General features: G+C 42.3%; 2 protein-coding genes and 1 long non-coding RNA gene across 11 annotated transcripts in view; all 3 read left to right on the forward strand.

Moving 5' to 3' along the window:
• The window catches only part of LOC139996398 (cyclic nucleotide-gated channel alpha-3), a 260,924-nt gene that overhangs the window by 180,712 nt on the left and 58,796 nt on the right, over window positions 1–21,416 (forward strand). The gene's annotated exons all lie outside the window — the stretch shown is intronic.
• LOC139996414 (uncharacterized) lies at window positions 3,249–6,593 on the forward strand. The gene is made up of 3 exons (XR_011802234.1): window positions 3,249–3,973; window positions 5,856–6,074; window positions 6,217–6,593. It is a non-coding gene; the product is annotated as an uncharacterized lncRNA (long non-coding RNA).
• Window positions 7,730–13,812, forward strand: LOC139996441 (uncharacterized). The gene is made up of 4 exons (XM_074112146.1): window positions 7,730–8,487; window positions 8,844–9,366; window positions 9,895–10,089; window positions 12,622–13,812. The coding sequence occupies exons 2-4, from the start codon at window positions 9,291–9,293 to the stop codon at window positions 12,729–12,731; spliced, it is 381 nt and encodes a 126-aa protein (XP_073968247.1). The 5' UTR covers window positions 7,730–8,487; window positions 8,844–9,290; the 3' UTR covers window positions 12,732–13,812.

Below are 21,416 nucleotides of genomic sequence, written 5' to 3' on the forward strand. Positions count from 1 at the left end.
TCATCGCGGACGTTCGCTGTGTGCGGGTAAGCGTGGCCGTCCTCGATGCCGGCGTTGGTCCTTTCTTCGTTGCGGCGGCGCCGCTGCTCGGTTTGGGCACCCCTGTCATCCTTCTTTGGGGTGGCTGCTTTTGCCGCCGTCCCCGCCGGTGGTGTTGGAGCCGCAGCCCTTCCCCCTTTTTTCGCCGTTTCCTCGGCGTCGGTTGCCATCCTCTTCCTGACCTCCTTCATTCGCGCCCCTTTGGAAGCCACCACTTTCCATTCATCCTCCTCCTGTTTCCTCGGGGGTGGCGTTGGTGGTTTCTCGGTAGCGTTGACGGAGCGACCTGTGGCAGAGTGCTCCGGCAATCTCTGCCGCGTTTTTCGGGGTCATTTAATTGACACCCCCCGAAGCGTTCTTCGATCGCCTTTATTATGGAGGATCTGATCTCCTCGATCCTCCTCTCCAGGGCAGCGAGACGCGCACTCTCGCTCTTGCCCTCGCGCTCTTGCCCTCGCGCGGAGGGCGGCCAGACTCGGAGTCCGAGCCGCCACACCGTGGGCATTCGTGCGCGCAGGCAGTCCTTCGCGATAGCTCTTGGCGAAGGGCTGCGTTCTCTTCTTCCAACACGGTCATCCTTGCGTCCGCGAGCCTCGTCGCTGCAGTGCCGTTGTTTTGCGTTGGTCCCACCCTCCTCGAAGCTTGGTTTTGCCAAGCGGTGGATATATAGCTTGACGCGTCCTTCAGCGCCTTCACATAGGTTCATTTTAGGTTGGACGATGTCGTCGCAAACCGCATTATTTCGGCAATCTGCCGTGTGACTTCGGCGCTGACGTCCGTCGCCGAGCTCATCCTTACTTACATCGCCAGTTCTTGAGAGATATCCGAGGTCAGTGACACCAGTATCCTTTCCTTTTTCGTGATCTTCATCGAGACCAGCGATGAGCGCGACACGAACGAAGTAACCGACTCTTCGTCGTCGGACCTCGCTCGCGTCCGGAAACGTGACGTCGCCCACCATGGCCAGTGCGAGAAAAACGCCCTCCGACCTGTCCGCGGTTCTCTGCGAACTCCTCGTTTGTATCTCCATCTTACTGCTTCCCGCCTCGCCAGACGTAGAAACGCGTCCGGGGGCCTGGCGGTCCACCCTCGAACGGCCGTGGTCGTGAGATGACGACGCAGCAGGGCCCACTTTACTACCCACGACTGCGCCGGTACTGGGGTCTCCCTCCCCTGCACCGTAAACGTGCTTACTTTGGCACGTATCCATCATTTTCTTCTAACCAGTTATGGCCATGTCGTTAACAAAGTGTCCGTCCTGGTGCCATTCACTCTTTCGCACCCTGGCCCGGTCAAGGCCTACGAGAAGATGAGGTGAGTGGTCTCTACAGGTATGGGTCCACCAACTTCTCCGAAATTCTCCGCACCGGATCAGCGAACTGACCTTCCCAGGGCGTGGTCCTACGCCCTGAGAACCCATACCCGCCTCATTCTCCCCATCGAAACATAAGACTAATAGACTGGCAACTGAACCGCGATAAAATCTAACAGTATCGCATCGTCCATTTCTCCGGCCGGGAAATGCCACGTTCCCCCTTGGTTCGCATCCATCATTCTCCGGTGTTTACCTATCTGCCTATATCAGCGTTTCCCCGAGCCCATTTTTACCACGTTGCGCTCTCAGGCCAAACGCGCTGCCTTCGAAACGGCTCTTGTTCGATCGTTGGCGTTTCCAACTTGGCTCGAAAATATTATCTTTAACGTAGCGGCTGTCGAGGACACGGCGTTGCCGATATCACGGAACCAGGAGACTGCGAAAACATTGTTCGATGTTCTTCCATCCTCTGGCACATGTTCAACCAACACCGTCACCACCACCAACTCGTTCTCGCCCTGTTTCATTTCTCCTCCTTTTTTTCTACGCGCCTTTTTTTTGATACGATCGCCACCGTAATTACCATTAATGGTAATTACCTCGAAGATAATTTCCAACGAGCGCAATTACATTTCTATCGGACAGAGTGCATCGATTATCGGCGGGCGAAAGCCAGCGAATATTATGCTGAATATTCGGATTTTACGGAGCCGCGGCGAAGGAATTTGATATCAGACGAAAGCAATCGAAAAGGGTGGAATGTATATAATTGGAATATTTTTGTTTCAATGAGACGACGATGGTCCCCCTCTGTTATTTCGCCAATGGCTCGCGCGCGTTGCGGTGAAATGTAATTTTCTGCGGTTTTCAGACTAGATAGACTCCGAACGAAGGTAAAAAAAAATAAGAAATTTCGCTTTGAAATATGAATTTGCAAGAGTCGCGTTTTAGGTACTAATTCGACGCGTAGAGCAAAAATTGTGGAAGAACCAATTGGTAGAAATTAGCATTAAAAGTGAGACTGACGCTTTCCCCTGGTGCGATTTTGAAATATTTTTCAGTCCATGGTTTCGAGATTACGAATTGTTCGAAGGTATTTTTGTAGTTCACGTAATTTCACGTAGATGAAAAATTGTTTGGTTTAGTAAACATTGTTTTTAAAAAATGATAATCCTTCCTTCTGACTCGCTTTTCAAATACTTTTCAACGCTTCGTAGGATGTCCATGTTGTCAAAATTTGCGAATTACTCGAATATATACCGTCTACTGTTTAGACGGTGGCTGTTTTCTGTCGCGTTGTTAATTCTGTTCTGTTGTTAAACGTTCTTTCGCATCTTCTCGATCGTTCGATACGATTAACCGCGCATTTTTCATCAAACTAAATCGAAAGGTCCAGAGTTTTGTTTTACGCAGAAAACAAAAGGAAAAATTCAAATAGTTTAATTCGGTTCAATGGTAAAGTAAAATCTGCCGTGCCTTGAATGCAAACTTGAAATAATAATTAATGGTGCTGACCATACACAGAGTCATCAGTTCCCTTTCTGCGTGCTTCCTTTCATGCAGACTTACGAGATTTATGTAGATTCATTAATCAAGCCATTCACTATTCTCGCTGAATTAAAATATGTAATAAGGGAAATGATTTATCTGAGTAGGAGGTTTTGCAACAACAATTAAAAGCTCACAGCGCCGAGAGAAAGCAACTTCTTTATAAACATTAACGACATGATTAACGAACAAAAGGAGAATATTCTTCCTTTTGCAAGAATATTTCTTTCTTTCGAAGACTCTGTATACGTTTTCTCGAGAATGCTTTACAGAGAGAATGAAAACTAATTGGTTATTTGTTATAAATCAGTGATTTAGCAAATCTAATTATTTATTTATTGCGTAAATAAAAATTAATTCACGTAATATGCGAATATACATGTTGAATTTGCGTTGGAATTCTATTCTTCTTTCGGTTCGTTAGTAGTTGCACCGAAAGATGGGGTTTTCAAAAGCATTTTGCTTTTACATCGCCAATTCGTTTACTCCATTTCGCGTTTCTCACGCCTCCGTTATCAAGCGCATAGAATATACGTTATAATGTAACGTAGCATATCCCAGCATGTTCGTTCGGCCTTCCACTCGCATCGTTTTCGTTTAATTTATACATTGTTGCGATATTTAACCGGCGAGAATAACTGTATGGGAATATAAATTTATAAGATTATAAAATACGTGGCCGTAGAAACCGAAATACAAATTATAAACTGTGTGCGGTAATACGCAACGCTTCGTAGAATTTTCGTTTAGAAGATTACAATTTTCTTACTTTCTAATTATTCTATTTTCTTGCGATACGTCGCGACCGAAACGAATGTGTACCAGGCCTTTTAGTATCGCGAGATTTGAAACGAAAGACGAGCGCGTTGCGAAACAAGACAACGAAAACGAAATGGCGAAATAGAAACTAGTTTTCGCCGAAATCCCGCATTTATCAATAAAAAAACAATCTTTGTTTCGTCATGTAACCTTACAAAATTCACTTTAGTTACTCAAAATTGCCGCAAAAGCACGTCGCAAATAGATAAAACTGTGAATCTTTGCACCTGAAATTCCGAAAGAATATTTCAAGTAAGTAAATTCATTTGCAGTTACGTTGCATTAATATGCCTGCGTATGCGTGTGGCGGTGCGATTAGAAATATATAAAAGATAGGTCTTTTTCTATATATATATACGTACCAAATTGAAGTTTAACAAAATGACACCTATGTTATATTTATTTATTGTATCGTGCTTACTCTTCTTTGCAATTAGGGTCCGCAATACGCTACGACACAGTTAGAAAACCAGCAATATCTTCGCAAAAATAATGGTTTCGTTTCGAAAACAAGAAAAGTAATTTATAATTGTAGATTAAAATTGGACAACCGGTATAATCCACTTTGAAGAAAATCAGACAGAATACGAAGCAATCGTTTCGGCACTCGAAATTCTCGTACTTCCTTGGCAAAGATAGTGGCAGCAAATTTCGAAGGCTTCGAAAATGATCGCTGAATAGAATTTCTAGGCCTATCGCCTTCGCCAAATGACCGACGAGGAAAGATCGAGTCGCGATTCGACTCGTCGATCGAGTCGTCGATCGAGTCGTCGATCGAGTCGTCGATCGAGTCGTCAGCCGAGCCACGAACCGAGTAGAGAGCTGAAATCTCGTAACAATTCTACGCCAAATCACTTCGATTGCGATCCTCGATGCTCGTCTCCTAGCACAGGAGAAGATCCAACACTGATCGTGCGTAGCAACCGAGTTTCTAATACTTAGACTGCGAGTTTTTAGAAAATTATTTCACGTAGTACGTATCATAGAGACCAGCATACTTTCGGATATTTTATACGCAGTTTCTCGTGTCACGTGCCGAGCAATTTTGCATTTTCAAAATTCCTCCCTCGCGAACCAGTTGACTTTATCCTGGGGGAAATTTTTCTATCAATTAAAGCACATATGAGCTATCAGCAGCTTCAAAGAATGCAAAATAAACGAAACGATATTTTTGATAAATACGGAAGTATAATAATTCGCCGATACTCGTGGTGCTCGCAGTGCAGCATATCTTAAATGCACTTATCTTAAATGTAATTTAAAATCGTACGTTCGTCGTTGTTTCCTTTGTTCGTTTAACTTTACGCAGATCAGTTTCTCGGCTTTTCTTAATAAATAAGAATTTACGTAAATTTAGACGAACGACAGTAGCAACGACGAACGTGCAATTTCGAAACTGGGCACTTGACCGAGCCTGGCAAGGTTAGTGTTCCAGAGAAACGTATTTCGTGGTTCGATCAGTCTCTCATTTCGAATCATTCGACCCTGTTGGTTCGGCGAAGCACGCTGCGGAAAGTATTTCGATTATGAAACAGAGGTGAGTTCCACGAACTGCGGCGTGCGGAATATTCGGGGCGGCGCGTCGATATCCGAGGTAATTCAATAAATACCGGTGCTATCAAGAAGTTCCTGTACCAATGAGCTCTGAATAATTCCGAAAGTTTGGGAAATTGTGGAGCACGTCTCCAACCGAAATCGCGAAAGTTCCCGCGTATGATGTTGAGCAAACCAACGTGAAATCGTCGGATCTCTTGGTCCTGGCTGTGTTGCGTAGCAGGTGACAAGGACATGACGAGATTTACACACATATGGGAAATAGACGTAGATCAGTCGTGGGAGGCCGATCGTAGAAACGATGCGGGTCCAGTAGAGGCAGTTCTATTATCTTTTCGTCGTACGACGAGTTTAAAATTAACAGAATATGAAACTCATGAGACATAGGTGCAAATAAAGTAGAAATATTTTATACTTAAGAGCTGTATATGTATGTATGCTTTTACGTGACTGACGGCGTTTGGCATTAAAGTAAAGTTCCTTGATTATAGCTTTGGAAGATTAAATATCATAGAGAATTAAGAAAAACACTATGCTCGCGATGTTAAATTTTCTGGTTTAATGTTACTTTCTATAACAGCCCTGTGAAACGTACGAAATACGCGCTTGCGAGGGACAATCGAATTGCTGTAACTCTAAGAGACGATCAGAGGAAACGTCGAAGTCAAAAAGTTGTGGCTACAAGTACTGCTGAAAGAAACAGGAGATTGGACGTTGGTCTGTGTTGAAGAAAACGCTTCTGGGTCGCGGAGATAATCTTGTCTGGAGCTGAAACAACACCTTTCTTCTCTTTCTCCTCGTAATCTTATAAAAACATTCAATTTTATCCTTAAGCTCTTTACTATAAAAGTATTTATCATACCGTTCCTTTTTTCACTTCTACAAACTAAATTTCGAACGTGCAATTAATAAAAATGTCGAATATCATAGTTTTATTTTAGATCTCTCGTTACAAGACGTCGGTGAAAAATGCCTGTCATCATAGGATGCACGAAAGAGAACAATTGCAAAAAGCTTGCATTTTTAAAAGCCAAGATGATTGAACAAGCTCGGGCCGCAGGTTTGCTTTGTTTCACGTTAAATCTATTAATCAAAGAGCGATAGGGAAATTGAATTAATTCAGGAGAAGCTTATTCCAAAGAAATAGAGAATCTCGTTAAATAACAAATACGTTTAAACAGATGTTATATAAAAATAATTATAAGCGAAGTTCTGTTGAAGATATTTTGACAAATTTTCATATTTGACCAGCCTCGAAGTATTTATTAGAATCGTTCTTCGGATAAATTGGAACTAATATCGAGAAAACGTGATTTTAACGATCTGTCCGATTGAACTAATCCTAAGAATAAAGAATATAACAATACTATTTTGCCTTGCTCTCAAATAAAAAATATAGCATGTGGGTGGCTACCCCCAGCGGGCTATCATCTTCGTGGTTGTGCTGTAATTTTGTGTCGAGGTAGTACATATACTGCTGACAACTGTAAATGGTTACAACTAGATTGTACAGTAACGGTGGTTGCTTGTAAATATTTCTTGGCTGTGTAAGTGATGTTTAATGTCGTTTCTTATTATTACTGCGCATCCTCCGTGTGCTTTTCCTGAGGGATGTTTGGTATCAGATATGGTGTAGTACGATATTCTTACGTAACTTTTTGTGTTGCTCTCAAATGAGCAATATGTTGGTAGAAATTTTCTACAAATGCGCAGTGTCCAAACACACTTTGCTTGTTCATCGTACATTTTCGAACACGAGAGAAGTACACAAAATACCAATTATTCGCGCATAAATTTAATCTCCTGTTTACCCTGTCGATTCGAACGTTAAACCTGCTTTTTTAAACTTCAGCGTTAAATATACCCGTAAATAACACGCAAATTGCATCTGCGCACGTTTGTGCTCATTTCCGGTTTTAGGTTCGCTAAAGATACTTTAATTGAAACCGCTGTAAACCCTTTTACATTTAGCGGCTAATTAACAAAAAACGCTGTGTAATCCAAAGCAGATATTTCGTTGAAACGCGTAATTTGCTAAAACAAAGACACGCGTAACGTCAGAGATGGTCAATTATTTAGAATACGGCACGCCTCACCGATCTTGACGGCCTTGAAATGTGTTACCACGTTCAATAGTCTGAGCCAGACAGCTTTAGCTCCTCAGGTGTTTCCAACAAACTTCAGTTAAATCTAAGTTAGGATTACGTCGCCATTCTAGGGTAAAATAATATTAGACATAAATTCTCTGTACCTCCGTATTATCTTTAAAATTGAAACCGAACAACCGTTACATGCGTGTACAGAGAGACTTGTTCGCGAGGGGAGATCCTCGACTCGGAATTTGCAAAAATTATAAAATTTCGGGGATACGCGGAGGACGACACGTATTTATAGATTCTTTTTTTCTTGCCCAAATTCGCTCTGACGAAATGAAACGGACTCCTAAAAATCCGCCTGCTTCTCGATTCCGTCCCTCGCTACAATATCGATCAATTTTTTACCAAACGATAATCCTAATTGAAGAGACTAGCTGTTTCCTGTAAACTTCTTTCCCAGTTCTTACAGTTGCCAAGTTATAACGAGAAATGGAAGGGTAGCCGGGTGTTCGGGGGTCGATCTCATCCCTCGCAGAGAATTTTGGGCAGCGAAGGAAAATTGCCCGATGCATAACTTGTATGCGTATTCTCGGCATATCCGCGAAGTCTCGTAATTTTGTAAATTTGCGGTTTGGGGGTCTACCCTCGTCAAAATCATGTCCGCGACAAGATATTCCGAGACCATCGAAATTGGTGAGGTCGGTCCCATTCCGAACGACTATCCATCGATGTAATACCGCGAATTCGAACCTAGAAGAGAAGAGCAAAAGCAACGAGGTGGTGGGTGCTAGCTCGAAGGAACCCATGGAAACGCCCTCCTTACGTTCCACCGACACCGAGTTGAACCGCGAGCCAAGAATCGTGGAACAGCTGGAGGACGAAGAAGTCGAGCAAGGACCGATCGAAGGAGCCGAGGTTCCAGCTGAACTTCGCGAAACAGCTGGCCAAGCTGAAGGAACAAATAACGAAGACCCAACTGACGCCTAGGACATTTAAAAATTCATCATCACCAGCCAAGAATATTATCGAATAAAGGAAGAACGAAGAACTTGACCACAGAGCAGAAATCTTCGCAACCGATCCTCGAAGGGACGCTCCTAATTTACTGACAGTTAGGTAATAATTGCTCGTTTCCCTCGGCTCGGATGCATTGTTAATGGTCCCATCAGGTTTCAGGAGGACTCGTTGTACGTACGACACGATATTTTATATTCGTATTATATTCTTTCGTTCGCGCCCTGTCTTCCAAGTTGGACAAAACGACAAATCCCATCCGTTACGTACAATCGAGTTCTCCAAAGGATAATTGGCGGTCGCGGAGTCTCGATTTTCGACTTTCGACCGATCATGGAGAGAAAAGTATTTACGTATATCAGTCGTCAGTTTTTGAGTCGAAGATTTACGCTTGCAGCGAAACGACGTCGTTTCCAACTACGTCTCGCGCTTATCATAAATTTGCATCGTTGGAGCAGAAAGCCAGCCGCCGGGAAACGCGCGGCAGCCTCCGAGGAAGACTCGTTTAGCCGCGTAATCACCGGAGGCGGATTAATTCGCCGACATCGAGGAGCTCTGCGAGCTCGCGAGGCTCGGCCCTGCAACGAGAGGAAAACGAGAGGAAAACGAGAGGCAAGAAATCAAGGGAACCTTTTGTGCTTAACGACAGCCAGAGCCCGGCAGAGTCCTTGGGTAAATTTGCCGACTCGTCCGCTAACTAAGGACGTCCCAACTGACGATTTCAGCTCGGCTATCCGACTAGAAAAGAGGTCGCGCGGTGGTTGTTCCGCGCCGTGGACGAGATCAAGTTCCGTTGGTGCTTTGCCCGGTCATGTTGTATCGTCGTGGCTCGCCCAGAATCGAATTCGAATTAACGCGACTGAGGAATTGAAACGGGACGATCCGAAACAGCTTAGAGTCGTTGGATGTTTCTCGGAGATCGGAAAATTGGTTCGTCCGAGGATATGGAGAGTGAACGGAACGGCCGACAGGAAATAGAAGGTATCGTAACGAAGTTAAGAGCAAAGAAAGAAATACGACAGTTTTCTTTTTTCTTTTTTAATTGGTTGTCTTAGAAATTTGTTGCGCTTTATCGGTCAATGATGGATTCGGAATATTTTAGCCAGAACTGGAGAAATAGCGCGATCAAAATTAACGGAGAATCGAAACCGATTAAAGAAAAATACCGTTTCAAAATTATACACAAATTCTAGTAGAAAATTAAGCACGAGGAAAAATTATAATACTCTTCGTGAGATAATTTGAACAGCACGCGCATTCCTTTAAATCGCTCGATCGAACTACAGCACTCGACACACCTTTGACAATTACAATTAACAACTTACATTTACAAATTACTTTAAATTTAGTTTTTGTATTTTTGGATATAATATTCCGTTTTCAATGGAACAAATACGTTTGTTAACGATACGAAACTTGCTGCTCTAATATCTGGGCAGAAGTAGGCAGAGCGCAGTTGTTGCGTGTCTTGGGTGCAAGGATTTGAAATATTCGCGCGATCTTTCATAGAAACTGAAGAGACCGACGAGGTTGCAGAAGAGTCCGAGGGAGAGAAAGATATGGAAGAGAAGACAACGAAAGCTGGAACTTTAGACGAAACCGCGGCAAAGGCAGAGGGGAAGTCGTTGATGCAGGATGAATCGGTGCAGTTATCGATAGGCAACGAATGCCCATCTCGAGAGTGGGACGAACACGCGAAAGAAAGTGAGACAATTTTAATTTCCCTGACAGATCGAAGCACGCGTCTCGACATATCCAAAAGGAAACTCGCAGTTGCCCGTTAAAGAAAAGCGGAAATTTATTTCCAAATCCTTTGACGTTCCTGCATTCTGCGCGCGTTAAGCTACTTTGCCGCGAACTTCTTACGGGTCCCATTCAAATCACCGACAGCAATTCGTCGACGACAGTATTTGATCGTCGGTAGCTTTAACTTGTCAACAGCTTCGCTGCTATTTAGTTTCAATGATGGCCGGTCGCCAGGATCGTGTCGCGTAATTTTTGAACGATGACCAATTGACTGACTCGGTAAAATGACCGCCTTTATTGGTAACACAGTTAAGTTTTTAGTACAAAAAGATTACAAGAACTGTCGCAGACCCATCTCGTACCATCAAGGAGGAAAGCTCGGTGTGGGTGTGCCCTTTTGAACTAAGATTCGTCGTTCACACTTTTCGGTAGAAAACGATCCGCGATGCCCATTGGTTAATAAATAAAAATATGATGAGAAAGAAAACCAGATGTGCCTCATGGGCATCCTTGTTCATGGGAAAAATCTGCTATTTCGCTAGACACCCGCTTTCTCCGTAATTGGTAAGAGCGTGCAAAAAACATAAGGACCATCCGTAAACCGAAAGTACTTATATGAATAGGAACGAAGCTAAACAAATACGGTTTATGGTATTTCCTTAGGTTCGTTGCGGGTCAGTGTAACAATGTGTAGGTCCTGGCGGCCAGACCGTGAGGGACCTCGCAAGGACCATCGCATTTGGCTCAACACAGCAGAACTCTATCCGTGACAACCGCGTACCAAATCATGAATCCGATATTGATGTGCGTCGAAATTACGTTCGAACTTCACGCGAATTAATTGCTACCGAAGCAACACTTGTTTCGTTGCTACCACTCAATTTTTCTCCTTCGTATTGCGTTTGGGTTAGATGTTTTATCACAGGCCGTCGTGAAGCGGCCTGTTCCATCAATTATCCGCAACAATCGAATCTACAGAAGTAAAAGTCCTCTGTTATTTTCCTGTATTGATACTGCCAGTCGGTGGGAGCTGGTGTCAGTCAAAATTATCGTCGGACGACGATGTTTTGTCAGTCAACTCCGCTGTCGGTCAAATCTGTTGTCGTTAAAAATGGTGTCAGCGATTTCAGTGGCGATTTTCAGAAACAACGCTAGGACTTGGGACAAGGTGGCAGCGAGTACGAGCTTAACTTGCGAAATTCCAAACGGCACGGCACAATTTCGTCACTTTCCATTCGTCGTCCGCAAATTTTACGGTCGCTTCTGCACGAAATTGTGTCTGCGACCGTCAGGAATTTCGCAAGTTATGTCCACGCCGGCTGCCAGCTTAGGCGATACCATTCTACGAAGTTGGATCCTACAAAAACTGCTGCCCCGTTATGACAAGCTTATCGATTATGAAAAAGTTTGTAAAAAGTTCCGTCGTTTCTTTGTTAACGAAGGGAAATGCGAAATTCGACTGCGAAACGCTTCGCGCGTGTCACAGGCCGCCTCTGCCGCTTTCCTGCCCAGTTTAAATTCTTACGATAACGCACGCCCAATTTTTACTCTGTCAGACACCGTATTAATCGCTTCTTTGCCCGATTAGTCGTTAGTTTATTGCGCGATCTAAAAGACGACAAAATTCTCCGCTTGTTTAGACGACCGCTAGCTTACAGTTTGTTGAAAATATATAGAATGCATGGAACAACGCGAAGGTTTTTAGAAATTTTCTGCTTTTCATTGATAGGCTATCGGAACCTACTTTCCGCGTGAGACGTGCACGCGAGGCTTTCTCGTCGGGAAATTCGTTTCGTATGGTCCGCTACGTCGATTCTAATCGGCTTTATGAAATTTCGCAAGCAGCGAAGTATCTCAGCTGGTGCTGCGCTTTCGGTGAAAAGCTGGGACGAAAGATCGAATGAAATTCGAAATGCCCCGGCCCTAATCGGCTTTGTCAAATTTCATAAACAACTGGAAACTGAACTCCGCGAAAGACGAACCGAGATGTTGCGAACTGCGTAGGAGTTTGAGCGAAGCATTAAATTATATCGTGACTTTAACGCGTCAAAGTATCTTCTCTATTCATCTTCCTTCCTAACGATACCGCGAGATTCTTGTTTGCAAAAGAGCATTCGCCAGTGTCACTGGAATTTTTATCTCGAACGATACTCTTCGTTGTTTACGCGTAATTGATCCCACCTACTGAAAAGCAACGAAACGACTGTAGCAGAGATCGAGCTTTGTTTCGTACACTGTTACGTACAAATATATAGCGAAATCTAAGTATACTTGTCAAATTTCATTCCAAATTTTCTTAATTTTTCCACACGATGTGTTGGATGTTTATAAAAATGAAAATTTCTAAACATTTCCCGCGGTGTACGCGCGAATATTTCCGCGCGCGTAAGGACACGCGGCGTAAATTTCCTTCGCTTAAACGACATTCAAGCGAGCAACGCTCTGGTCAAAACTCGGGGCTCACGATCGATTTCGATTCTGTTCTCGTAGGATTCGACACGGCCGTCTTCACTTTGGGCACGTGCGCTGCGGTTTTCGCTGTCTACATTTACATCGTGTACAGTTTGAGCAGTCCACCGACCGTGTTGCATCGAGTCTAACAGCGGTTCCCTAATCAAACGATCGAAAGACTGTGCTAGTCGAACGCCCAGAGTCGACTGTTTGCGACAGCTGTGTACAAAAGCAGTGTATCCGAAACGTAAAATATACCGAACAGAAGATGAATTTCAGCGGAATGTTTTCTTTAACACAGAGACTCACTGACGGAGAGACTTTAACAAGTTCGTGTTCGAGGAACAAATCACGTATTTTACGTATTTATATATTTAATTACAAATTATATCAAATATTTTGGAATTTCATTAGCATTGTAATGCGACACAGACTATCGTTGTTACGTTAACAATAATCGAAACGAACCTGAGAACGTATGTAGAAATTTCCAGATACTACTCGATATTGCAAAGATCGTCAGGATATTGGCAAGACCAATTATTCACTATATTAATAAATCCCAATATTTAGTGGGGCCATTTTTAGCACTGGATGTGTGTTTGAAACCGCTCTTCGCGTAGCATACTAATTTTAACAATAACGTTGAATGTACGTTTACGATGAACGTCTTGCAACTTGCTCGTAGACTTTTGGGTCGATGTGAAATTTTGCTATTATAATTAGGATAGTTGTATCTTCGTTACACAGCTAACCAAGTTCTACGAAGTTTCGTTCGATGCGCGTAATATATTCATGAAAAAATGTTAAGGCACTCGAGAACTGTTGTCGTGATTGTATTGATAAAGTTTGAAAGGGATCCGAGGGTGTATGCACGTAGAGATGAGGATATATTTATTGGAAACTATTTCGCCAAGACCACCGATTTGAAAGATCGATTATTCGCGATATCACTAAGCCAGAATATTCAGCGTGATCGTGTATAACGCTAATTTTACGTTGCAGACTACTCTGTTAACGCTCTGTGCTAATTTTTCACCGAATTTATGTCTGCAACGAATATCTTGCAGCTTTTATATACATCTTTGGCTTAGTTTCGAAATTTACCAGCAGAATCAGGATAATCCTGCCTCGTTACGGTATTAACGAAGTTTCAAAAAGTTTCGTACAATGTGCGTAGTATGTTCATAAAAAAAAATTCTATATTAAAGTGTTTGAGTGCTTTTGCGAGTCACTGTACTTTCATAAATAATCGGGCTGGATGAAACGGCGGCGTAGAAAAGTTTCCTCGTTTCCCGCTGAACGGTGAAAAGTTCTATCAAGTCAGTTACCCAACCAGTCGACTTGTTCTGTTGTAGATTAATTAATTTCTACCGCGTCGCGTGATTCAATTAACAGAGCTAATTGGATTTCATCGTTGGATCGACGCTCGCGTCAAACGGAATATCGATAGAATTTGAAAAGTGCTAATAACGTCGGAGAAAAGTATCATCGCACGCTGTCTCGCAAACGTATTTGGACACCTGTCACGGATAACTTTCTTTTTTCTTTTCTCTTTTCTCTCTTTCTTTTTCCAAATCTGTCACTAATTATAAGAGAAGAAAGGGCCGCGTCGCACGAGTTTTCGATCGTTAACAGAAAGAAAATTGGGAATAATTTGCTAGTGATGAGTTTTTACTGTCGCATTGCTTTTTAACGAGTATTACTTCGCGCAATACCTTTGAAAGTTCCATCTGAAAATGCATTCAGCGTTCCATTTGCAGTCAATTAAAATGTTGATGAAGCGTCTTTTATCGAATGAAACGACACGACGTACCTATTATTTGAAATAGAAGGCGCACGCGAAGTAGAGAACAGATGGAACGTGACACAGCGTAGCAAAAAGTTGGATATAATATATCCTGCATCGATGACTTTTTTGCAATCTTCCTCGTAGACGTATCGTAAAGATTATGGAACGATCAACGAAATGTTGATTTTGATAGCCCGTAAAAATGAATTGCCATTTCGATCGAAAATCTTTGTAATTAACCGCAATGGAACATGTCGTTCCTTGGAAAAGTAACACGTGAACGTTAACGGTACAAGAATATGTCGTCGTCGATTTTATATTATATTTTCTTCGACTGGAAACCTAGTTCGATCGATTTTCCGACGATCAGTAGATTGAATGGTATTTGCAAATTTAAACGATGATTTCTGCCTGCGTGTATTTCTCCGGAACGTAATATCAAATTTCGAGAATTTCCACCGCAAACTCAACGCGTCCAAGTTTGACGTATATCCCGCTACCATTGACTCGGATTAATTAAATTTCTGGATTCCTTTGACGGAGAATGATGACCTTTCGCCTTCTCACGCTCGGTAATGTACACTCAAACCTGTCTGGGGTTGTCCGCAAAATTGCCATAAGTTACTGCGCCCCTTAAATACCCAGCGATCTCAGAAATTAGACGGAGCACGTGAAATACAACGCGTATATACCTTGGTTCTATAACGTCTCTCTGTAAAACATACGCAAATCTCGAACACACTTTCGTGATTTCGAAACACAGGAGAGCGAGGAGTCTACCTTGTCCGAACTAATAAAAAGGCGACATAATTATTCGGATAATGGAATATTGCGCGTAACAGAAGAGTCGCTAGACAGAGCGGAATTTTTATGCATTTTTGAGAAATTTAGAGACGCGGAAATACGTAGAATGCAGGAAATATGCAAAAGTATATGAAATATTCAAAGTGTATAGTACTCGTTATAATATCCGGTACGCAAAGCAATCCTCTGTCTCTGGCTTTTCCATATTCTCTGTGAATATGCATTTGCATAAATATCCGCGATCGAACAATCACTTTTCTCCTATGAAATTGATTAGCGTGGATGTTTCGACGTTTTCACACGTTGTATGAATTCTACGCGCTCTTGCGCTTGCGAGTCTTCCACGAACGTAGCTAAAGATGCACGTTCGTAAACATTGTCTGAGAAGAAGAAGAAGAAGAAGAAAAAGAAGAACTAGAAGAGGGAGAGACAAAGTTCTACCGAAGATGTTAAAAATTCCCTGCTGTCCGTCATTTCCTGTCCCACTGACTCTCCAGTGAAATATAGCACGAGCTAAAAGCAACAATACGACGCATAATTACGGAAGAAAAATGCAAAAGCCGCACTCTCGATTCGTATTTCTATGCGGAGAAATGGCAGAATAAAAAGAAGCATCCTGCTGGCCTCGTTATTTCGTTGTTCTTCTCGTCTATCCGCTTTTATTTGTCAGAGTGGATCGATGACGTCAGAGAACACTCGAAGGCTAATAGCTCCTTGAACGTGCTCCTCGAACGAAAACGACGATTTCTACGATGGCGTCCAGAATCTACAGCAACTATCGAGATGTTTGATTTTCCGCAAACGAATGTCGAAACATCTATTCCTATCTGTACATCATTTTTACATCGATACACAGATGACGAACGGAAGCAGGTCTCTATTTAACGTACATAAAGTTAGGCTTGCGTTAGTCCAAACGGTGGATCGAAGTAAAATCCGGTAAAAGACTGGAATAATGGAGACATCGACCGGGTTTCCAGTCAATTCACTGGAATGTTACGATTTGCTTCCACATGAACGAAATGATTTTTACAAGATACCAATCTTATTAATTGTGCTATAAAATCATAACCTGCAAGAGACCTACTCTGATCCAATTTACAAACCCGCGAACCTAAGAAGACCAGCTGCATTCTCTCAACGAGTTGTTCGTATCTTAACTCGTTTGGCGACCAGACGATAGACGCGTGCTCTGTGTGCTATTGTTAATCCTGAAGAGGAATAACGAGTCTCCTAATCTCGAGAGAAGATCACAGATTCGACAAGAACGTAATCGAACGTAACAACAGCCATGATCGGTAGCAGACGCGTATTGTGATCCTAACACGAACCCAAGAAGACTACGTTGCATTCTTTCAATGAGCAGATTTTGGCGAGCAGGTGATAGTCGCGTGATGTAAATGCGACGTAATTAGGGTGCTGTATAAAATAGAATTTACCTGTTCCTCTTCTACGGTCGAGAGTAATTAACGAAGAGGAGCTTTCTTGGAAGAAACGTCATGGGAAAGGCGAAGCGGCACGGCGCTATGTGAAATTGCCACTTAGACCTTGTCGCGGATTGGGTTAAATTTCAATTTCTGCCACACGGGCTATATCTACCACGGTGAATTATTGGATTACTCGGAATGTTCGACGAATCTGGTCGCGTGACGGAATGTTTCGCGGCGTCTCATTACTCGCGCAATCGAGTTTCAGCCGGCTGGCTCGCTCGCATCGCGATGAATTTTCACGCTGCTCGCAACCTCCATCGCGATACTTGCATCGTGAACGCGAAGATCGACCACCCCGAAAATGCTTTAAATTGCACTGAATCGCGCGACGCTGTAGAATATGTAAAGTAATTTTACGCGTGCTCTGGCGCGCGAATATCTCCGCTGACGAGTTTCAACAAAAACGTGTTTCGTCGAAGATCGTGCGCAGTCACGAGTGCATGGCCATTTTTTTGCAAAAGTGACATAAATCGAATAGCGCGTTGAATAAGGGCTGATTTTTTTTTAGAGTTTGTTGGGTTTATACGTTGAAAATAATGCGAACATTTTTTATTTTATTTTTTTGTTTGTGTTGGTTATTTACAGTTGCATCGCGTTACTGTACTAGATGACTAATGACTTATTTTTATTAGTCGATATCGTAGATCGAGTTCCATCGTCTTTGGAAAAAATTACTTTCGATCGAAATTTTTTAAACGACCTTTTATAAAAGAGTTGGTAACATTTAAGTACGATGTAGCGGCAAAAGAATTGTCGCAAGGCAGGATAAAACGGTCCACTGTAAATTTTGCAAAATAATACTCGACAACGCATACAACGTTTCCCACGGCAAGTGTTCAAATACTTTCATCAAAACGTTTATTCTCGTCTTATAATATTTTTGTTCTACGCTAGAATCATTTTAAAAGTGTCCAGTTAGCTCTAATTGCATTATGACGTGACAACACTCCCTTTCCGTTTATCAACGAAATTTCCAAAATCGAAATATTTATCAGAATTTCGCGTCGTATTTTACGGTCAAATTATTTAAAATATTAACTTTTACAATACCACGAGACCCACAAAGTGTAATGGAAAGTCTCTTTGAAATTTATTGGAAGACGCGAATAAGTATGGCGAGGAATAAATTATGGCTGATGGACGAAGAGCGGTGGAAGTCAAAGGACGAAATGTGTGAATTTTTGAAGTGCCACGGTTTATGTAAGGGATAGTTGCGAAGTTATTTACAATTTATCGATAGATAGGAATGAGCGTGGCGAAGAATAAATTTATGGCTTAGTTGTGAAGCAGAGCAGAGCAGTGGACGACTCTCCGCAGTTTCTGCTAGCGGGAAACGTGCTGTTTCGCGTTGCCACGCCATACCCATATCTCACAGCAAGACAGATTGCCCACGAAACTGGAGTTGAAATCAATTTTCTAAACGTTCGTCGAAGTACCTGTGTGAGGATATTAAGCGACTAAAACCGCAAATGCTAATCTGGCAAACCGTCGGCAACGTTAAAGTTTATTTAATGCAACACGAAATGACGAAAAATGGAAACGTCGATCTTGTTCGATAGTTTCCTTCGTTGGGGTCTATTATCTGGGCATCTATGTAGATTGGCTCTCTCTGATCGTATTTTCTAACAGGAATTCCTCGAGCTACTGCCTCACCCTTGTCTTACGCTCGGTATGACTGTTCCTCTCTCTCATACGTCACCTACAGTCACTTTAAAGTCAAGAGTACCACCAGTCTGACCATGTGTTTGATACAAAATTGCGTAATTTGCTAACGGTATATCGCGTATTATAAAAACTTTGTATCTTTTAGAAACTACAAAGGTCGGTTTATCTCTCCTTTCTCGTACAGAATCGTCTTACGTCTAATCGCTTCGCGCGTGTTACAGGCCGCGTCTATCGCCTTCCTGCCCAGTTTAAATGCCTACGATAACGCACGCCCAATTTTTACTCTGTCAAACACCGTACCAATCGTTGCTTTGTCTGATTAATCGTTCATTGCGCGCTTCGTGTATTCGAACTGAATGACAAAAGACTCGTGAACGTAGAAACGACAGTCATACGTTGCCATGGCAACACTCTTAGTGTTCGCAGGACCGTGACACCAAAACGAGGAAAAAACGATCCGATACTTATCGTCCATCGGAACTATCAAGCGGAGTAAATATTTCAACTACCGCGGAGCACTTTAGAATTGAACGATTTTATTTTATCGTCGGGATTTTTTTTATGCGACGTGTCTCCCGAAGCTTCCGCAGCGGCCGCGGATCTAGAGCTTTCGGAATAGTCCAGGCTGAAAACAGAGTATTCCTGGCGGGCTAGCTGGCGAGCCTCCGGCCTATCGACGAACGAATATTCCAGGCTATTTGTCCCCGGGGAATCAGAGATCAAGCAGAATAATATCGTGATACGAGTTGGCCTCGTGGAGATTTTTCGGGGTAAACTCCGCCACTTGAACGCGATATCGAACCTCGCGACCCGGAAAATCGTCGAAACATCGATTAATCGAACAGCGCGAGAATGTCCAACGAACCGCGGCCACCTGATTCGTTGCGCCGGTGTTTGCAACATCATGATTTTTCGATTGTACGTAGAACGTTTGATTCAATGTCGATTGATAGAAGGAGCAACTTGGGATAGTCGAAAATTCGGATTCGTAGAAAGCATTTCGATAACGTTGGTAATTAATGCACGTGTATTTGGGCTTAATTAATTATGTAATCGGTTGAAGGTGCGATCAGTTACTTTCGCAATTCCACGTTATTCGTATTTTCGTATCACTCCGCGCTAAAATTTCGAACAAAAGCGAAGTTAGGATTAATTTCAAAAGCATCTCGGATAATACGGAGCTTCGGTTAAACGAGAATCGGATAACCCTGACTCCACTGTATAGCTTGCTTTCTCTAATACTTGCTACGTAAAACAATTTTCTGCCGAGGTTCCACTTTTTTAATTATATTCTCGAAAATATGAATCTGCATAAATTCTGCACAATCCAGCCGTTGTAATTTAAAGCTCTGCCGCTGCAGCATGGCTGCACTTGTTCGTAAAAATACGATGAGGTCTCATATTCGGTTCATTTACCTATAATACGCTGTTCATCGCGTTGAGATACAGTTTTATGTACCTGTTTTGGCACTTCTCTCTGATATTTTCCCTTCTTTTTTCTCTGTTTCGCGTTGTATAAATTGTGACTTTATCACGGCCAGAATTTATTATTAGCGTTGGGAATATAACGCAAAAATTCCTGATAAGCTGCGAGAGGTTATTCTCTTTTATTAACCGAGTGCTGTTTAAAGCGTGTTGCTGTACCCGAGCCAGAGAATACATTTTGCTGTTTTTTTTTTTTTCGTCGCGGAATTTTGCGTGTTTTTGTTGGTACTTAAAAATTTTACACGATACGCAGATCCAATTCAAGTCGATTATTTTTCCCATTATTTGTTGCCGTTAGTTTATCTCAACGTTTATTCTCTTGTTTTTTTACTTTAACTCGATTAAATTTGACGCTCGTCCCAACGTCACCGCAGTTTCGATACTTCGAGGAGAATTTGGACGTGGAATCGAAGTCACGTTTGATAGCAACAAATTTTTCACGCTGCTCTCAGATCTGACAAAATTTATTTCACCCGTAATTTTCGCCCGTTGCTACGAGTCGTGTTATAAACACACGCAGTTTCATCTTTTTTAAAAATCATAATGCGTAGATTGTTCGTTATTCTTGACACAAGAATGTCAAACGTAACACAGAGCATATGTAGTTGTTATGTCATTCTTTTGGTTGACCCTCGAACGATCGGCAAAAACGGTCGACCTTTGTGTTAAAAAATTTCCATCGTTTCCACGTACTAATTTTCCTTAGACTGTTATCGAGATTAGCCGTTTCGAGCGAATAACAAAACAAACAAAATTATATCAATTTTCGGTATATTCGAAACGAGCCTGTCTCTTTCAAACGATACCCGATTATTATTAATTATTATTTGCCCCGTTATTATCAATGAAAGCGCATTACACGTGCACGAACGATAGATTTATATCAAAGCACGAGAGATAGTGGTAAGAAATAAATTTCTATCGCTCTCGAAAATGTAATTAAAACGCTATCTAAAATCAACGAACGATCATCAAGGTAAAGAGCCCCGAAAACTAAAGCTAAACGAAAAACTGGTTAACACAACGACAGGATAATCTGTGTCGCGTTGACAAGATGCACGGCAATCCGAGAGAGAAAATTAGCAGAAAGTAGGTTTAAAGACAATCACCGCCGTTTCTCAAGTACAACGGTGTGCGATGACGAAGCAACGAGACGCCGTGTATGGGATTATGTTGGAGCGTATTTAGCAGAAACAACGAGATAGATAGTCTGGAGCGGAACGAGCTTCGCGACTACCCGAAGAGGATATCCTTCTCGAAACATAAAACGGTGATGATGACAGTTTAAGAGGCTGCAATAACCGTTCCCTCTTTAGGATGACATCAACTTTATCAAGAGTCGCAATCATAAAATCCTCATCCACTAACCGAAGAAGGGTCTCCCTTCGTTTTCGTCTTGTTTCTTCGTTGGATCTTATAGAATCAAACAAACGATAAACATCTATCAGACGTTACATAGAACCAGGTCAGATTAATTTACTTGTCATTATCAATGAGAATTGATTGTAAAATATTTCCAAGTAAGAAAAAAAAAAAAAAAAAAAAGAAAGAACTGGGTCTTACACAATAGCGTGGCAGTAAAGACGACGATTGCTTTG

Source organism: Bombus fervidus, chromosome 18 (genome assembly GCF_041682495.2).
Source record: "Bombus fervidus isolate BK054 chromosome 18, iyBomFerv1, whole genome shotgun sequence".
Lineage (NCBI taxonomy): Eukaryota > Metazoa > Arthropoda > Insecta > Hymenoptera > Apidae > Bombus > Bombus fervidus.

Excerpts from the sequence above, each read along its gene's own strand:
- LOC139996441 (XM_074112146.1), top strand. The coding sequence starts at position 9,291 with ATGTTTCTCGGAGATCGGAAAATTGGTTCGTCCGAGGATATGGAGAGT. Across the intron at positions 9,367-9,894 it reads CGGCCGACAGGAAATAGAAG|AAACTGAAGAGACCGACGAG; the intron begins GTATCGTAACGA and ends GATCTTTCATAG. Across the intron at positions 10,090-12,621 it reads GGACGAACACGCGAAAGAAA|GATTCGACACGGCCGTCTTC; the intron begins GTGAGACAATTT and ends CTGTTCTCGTAG.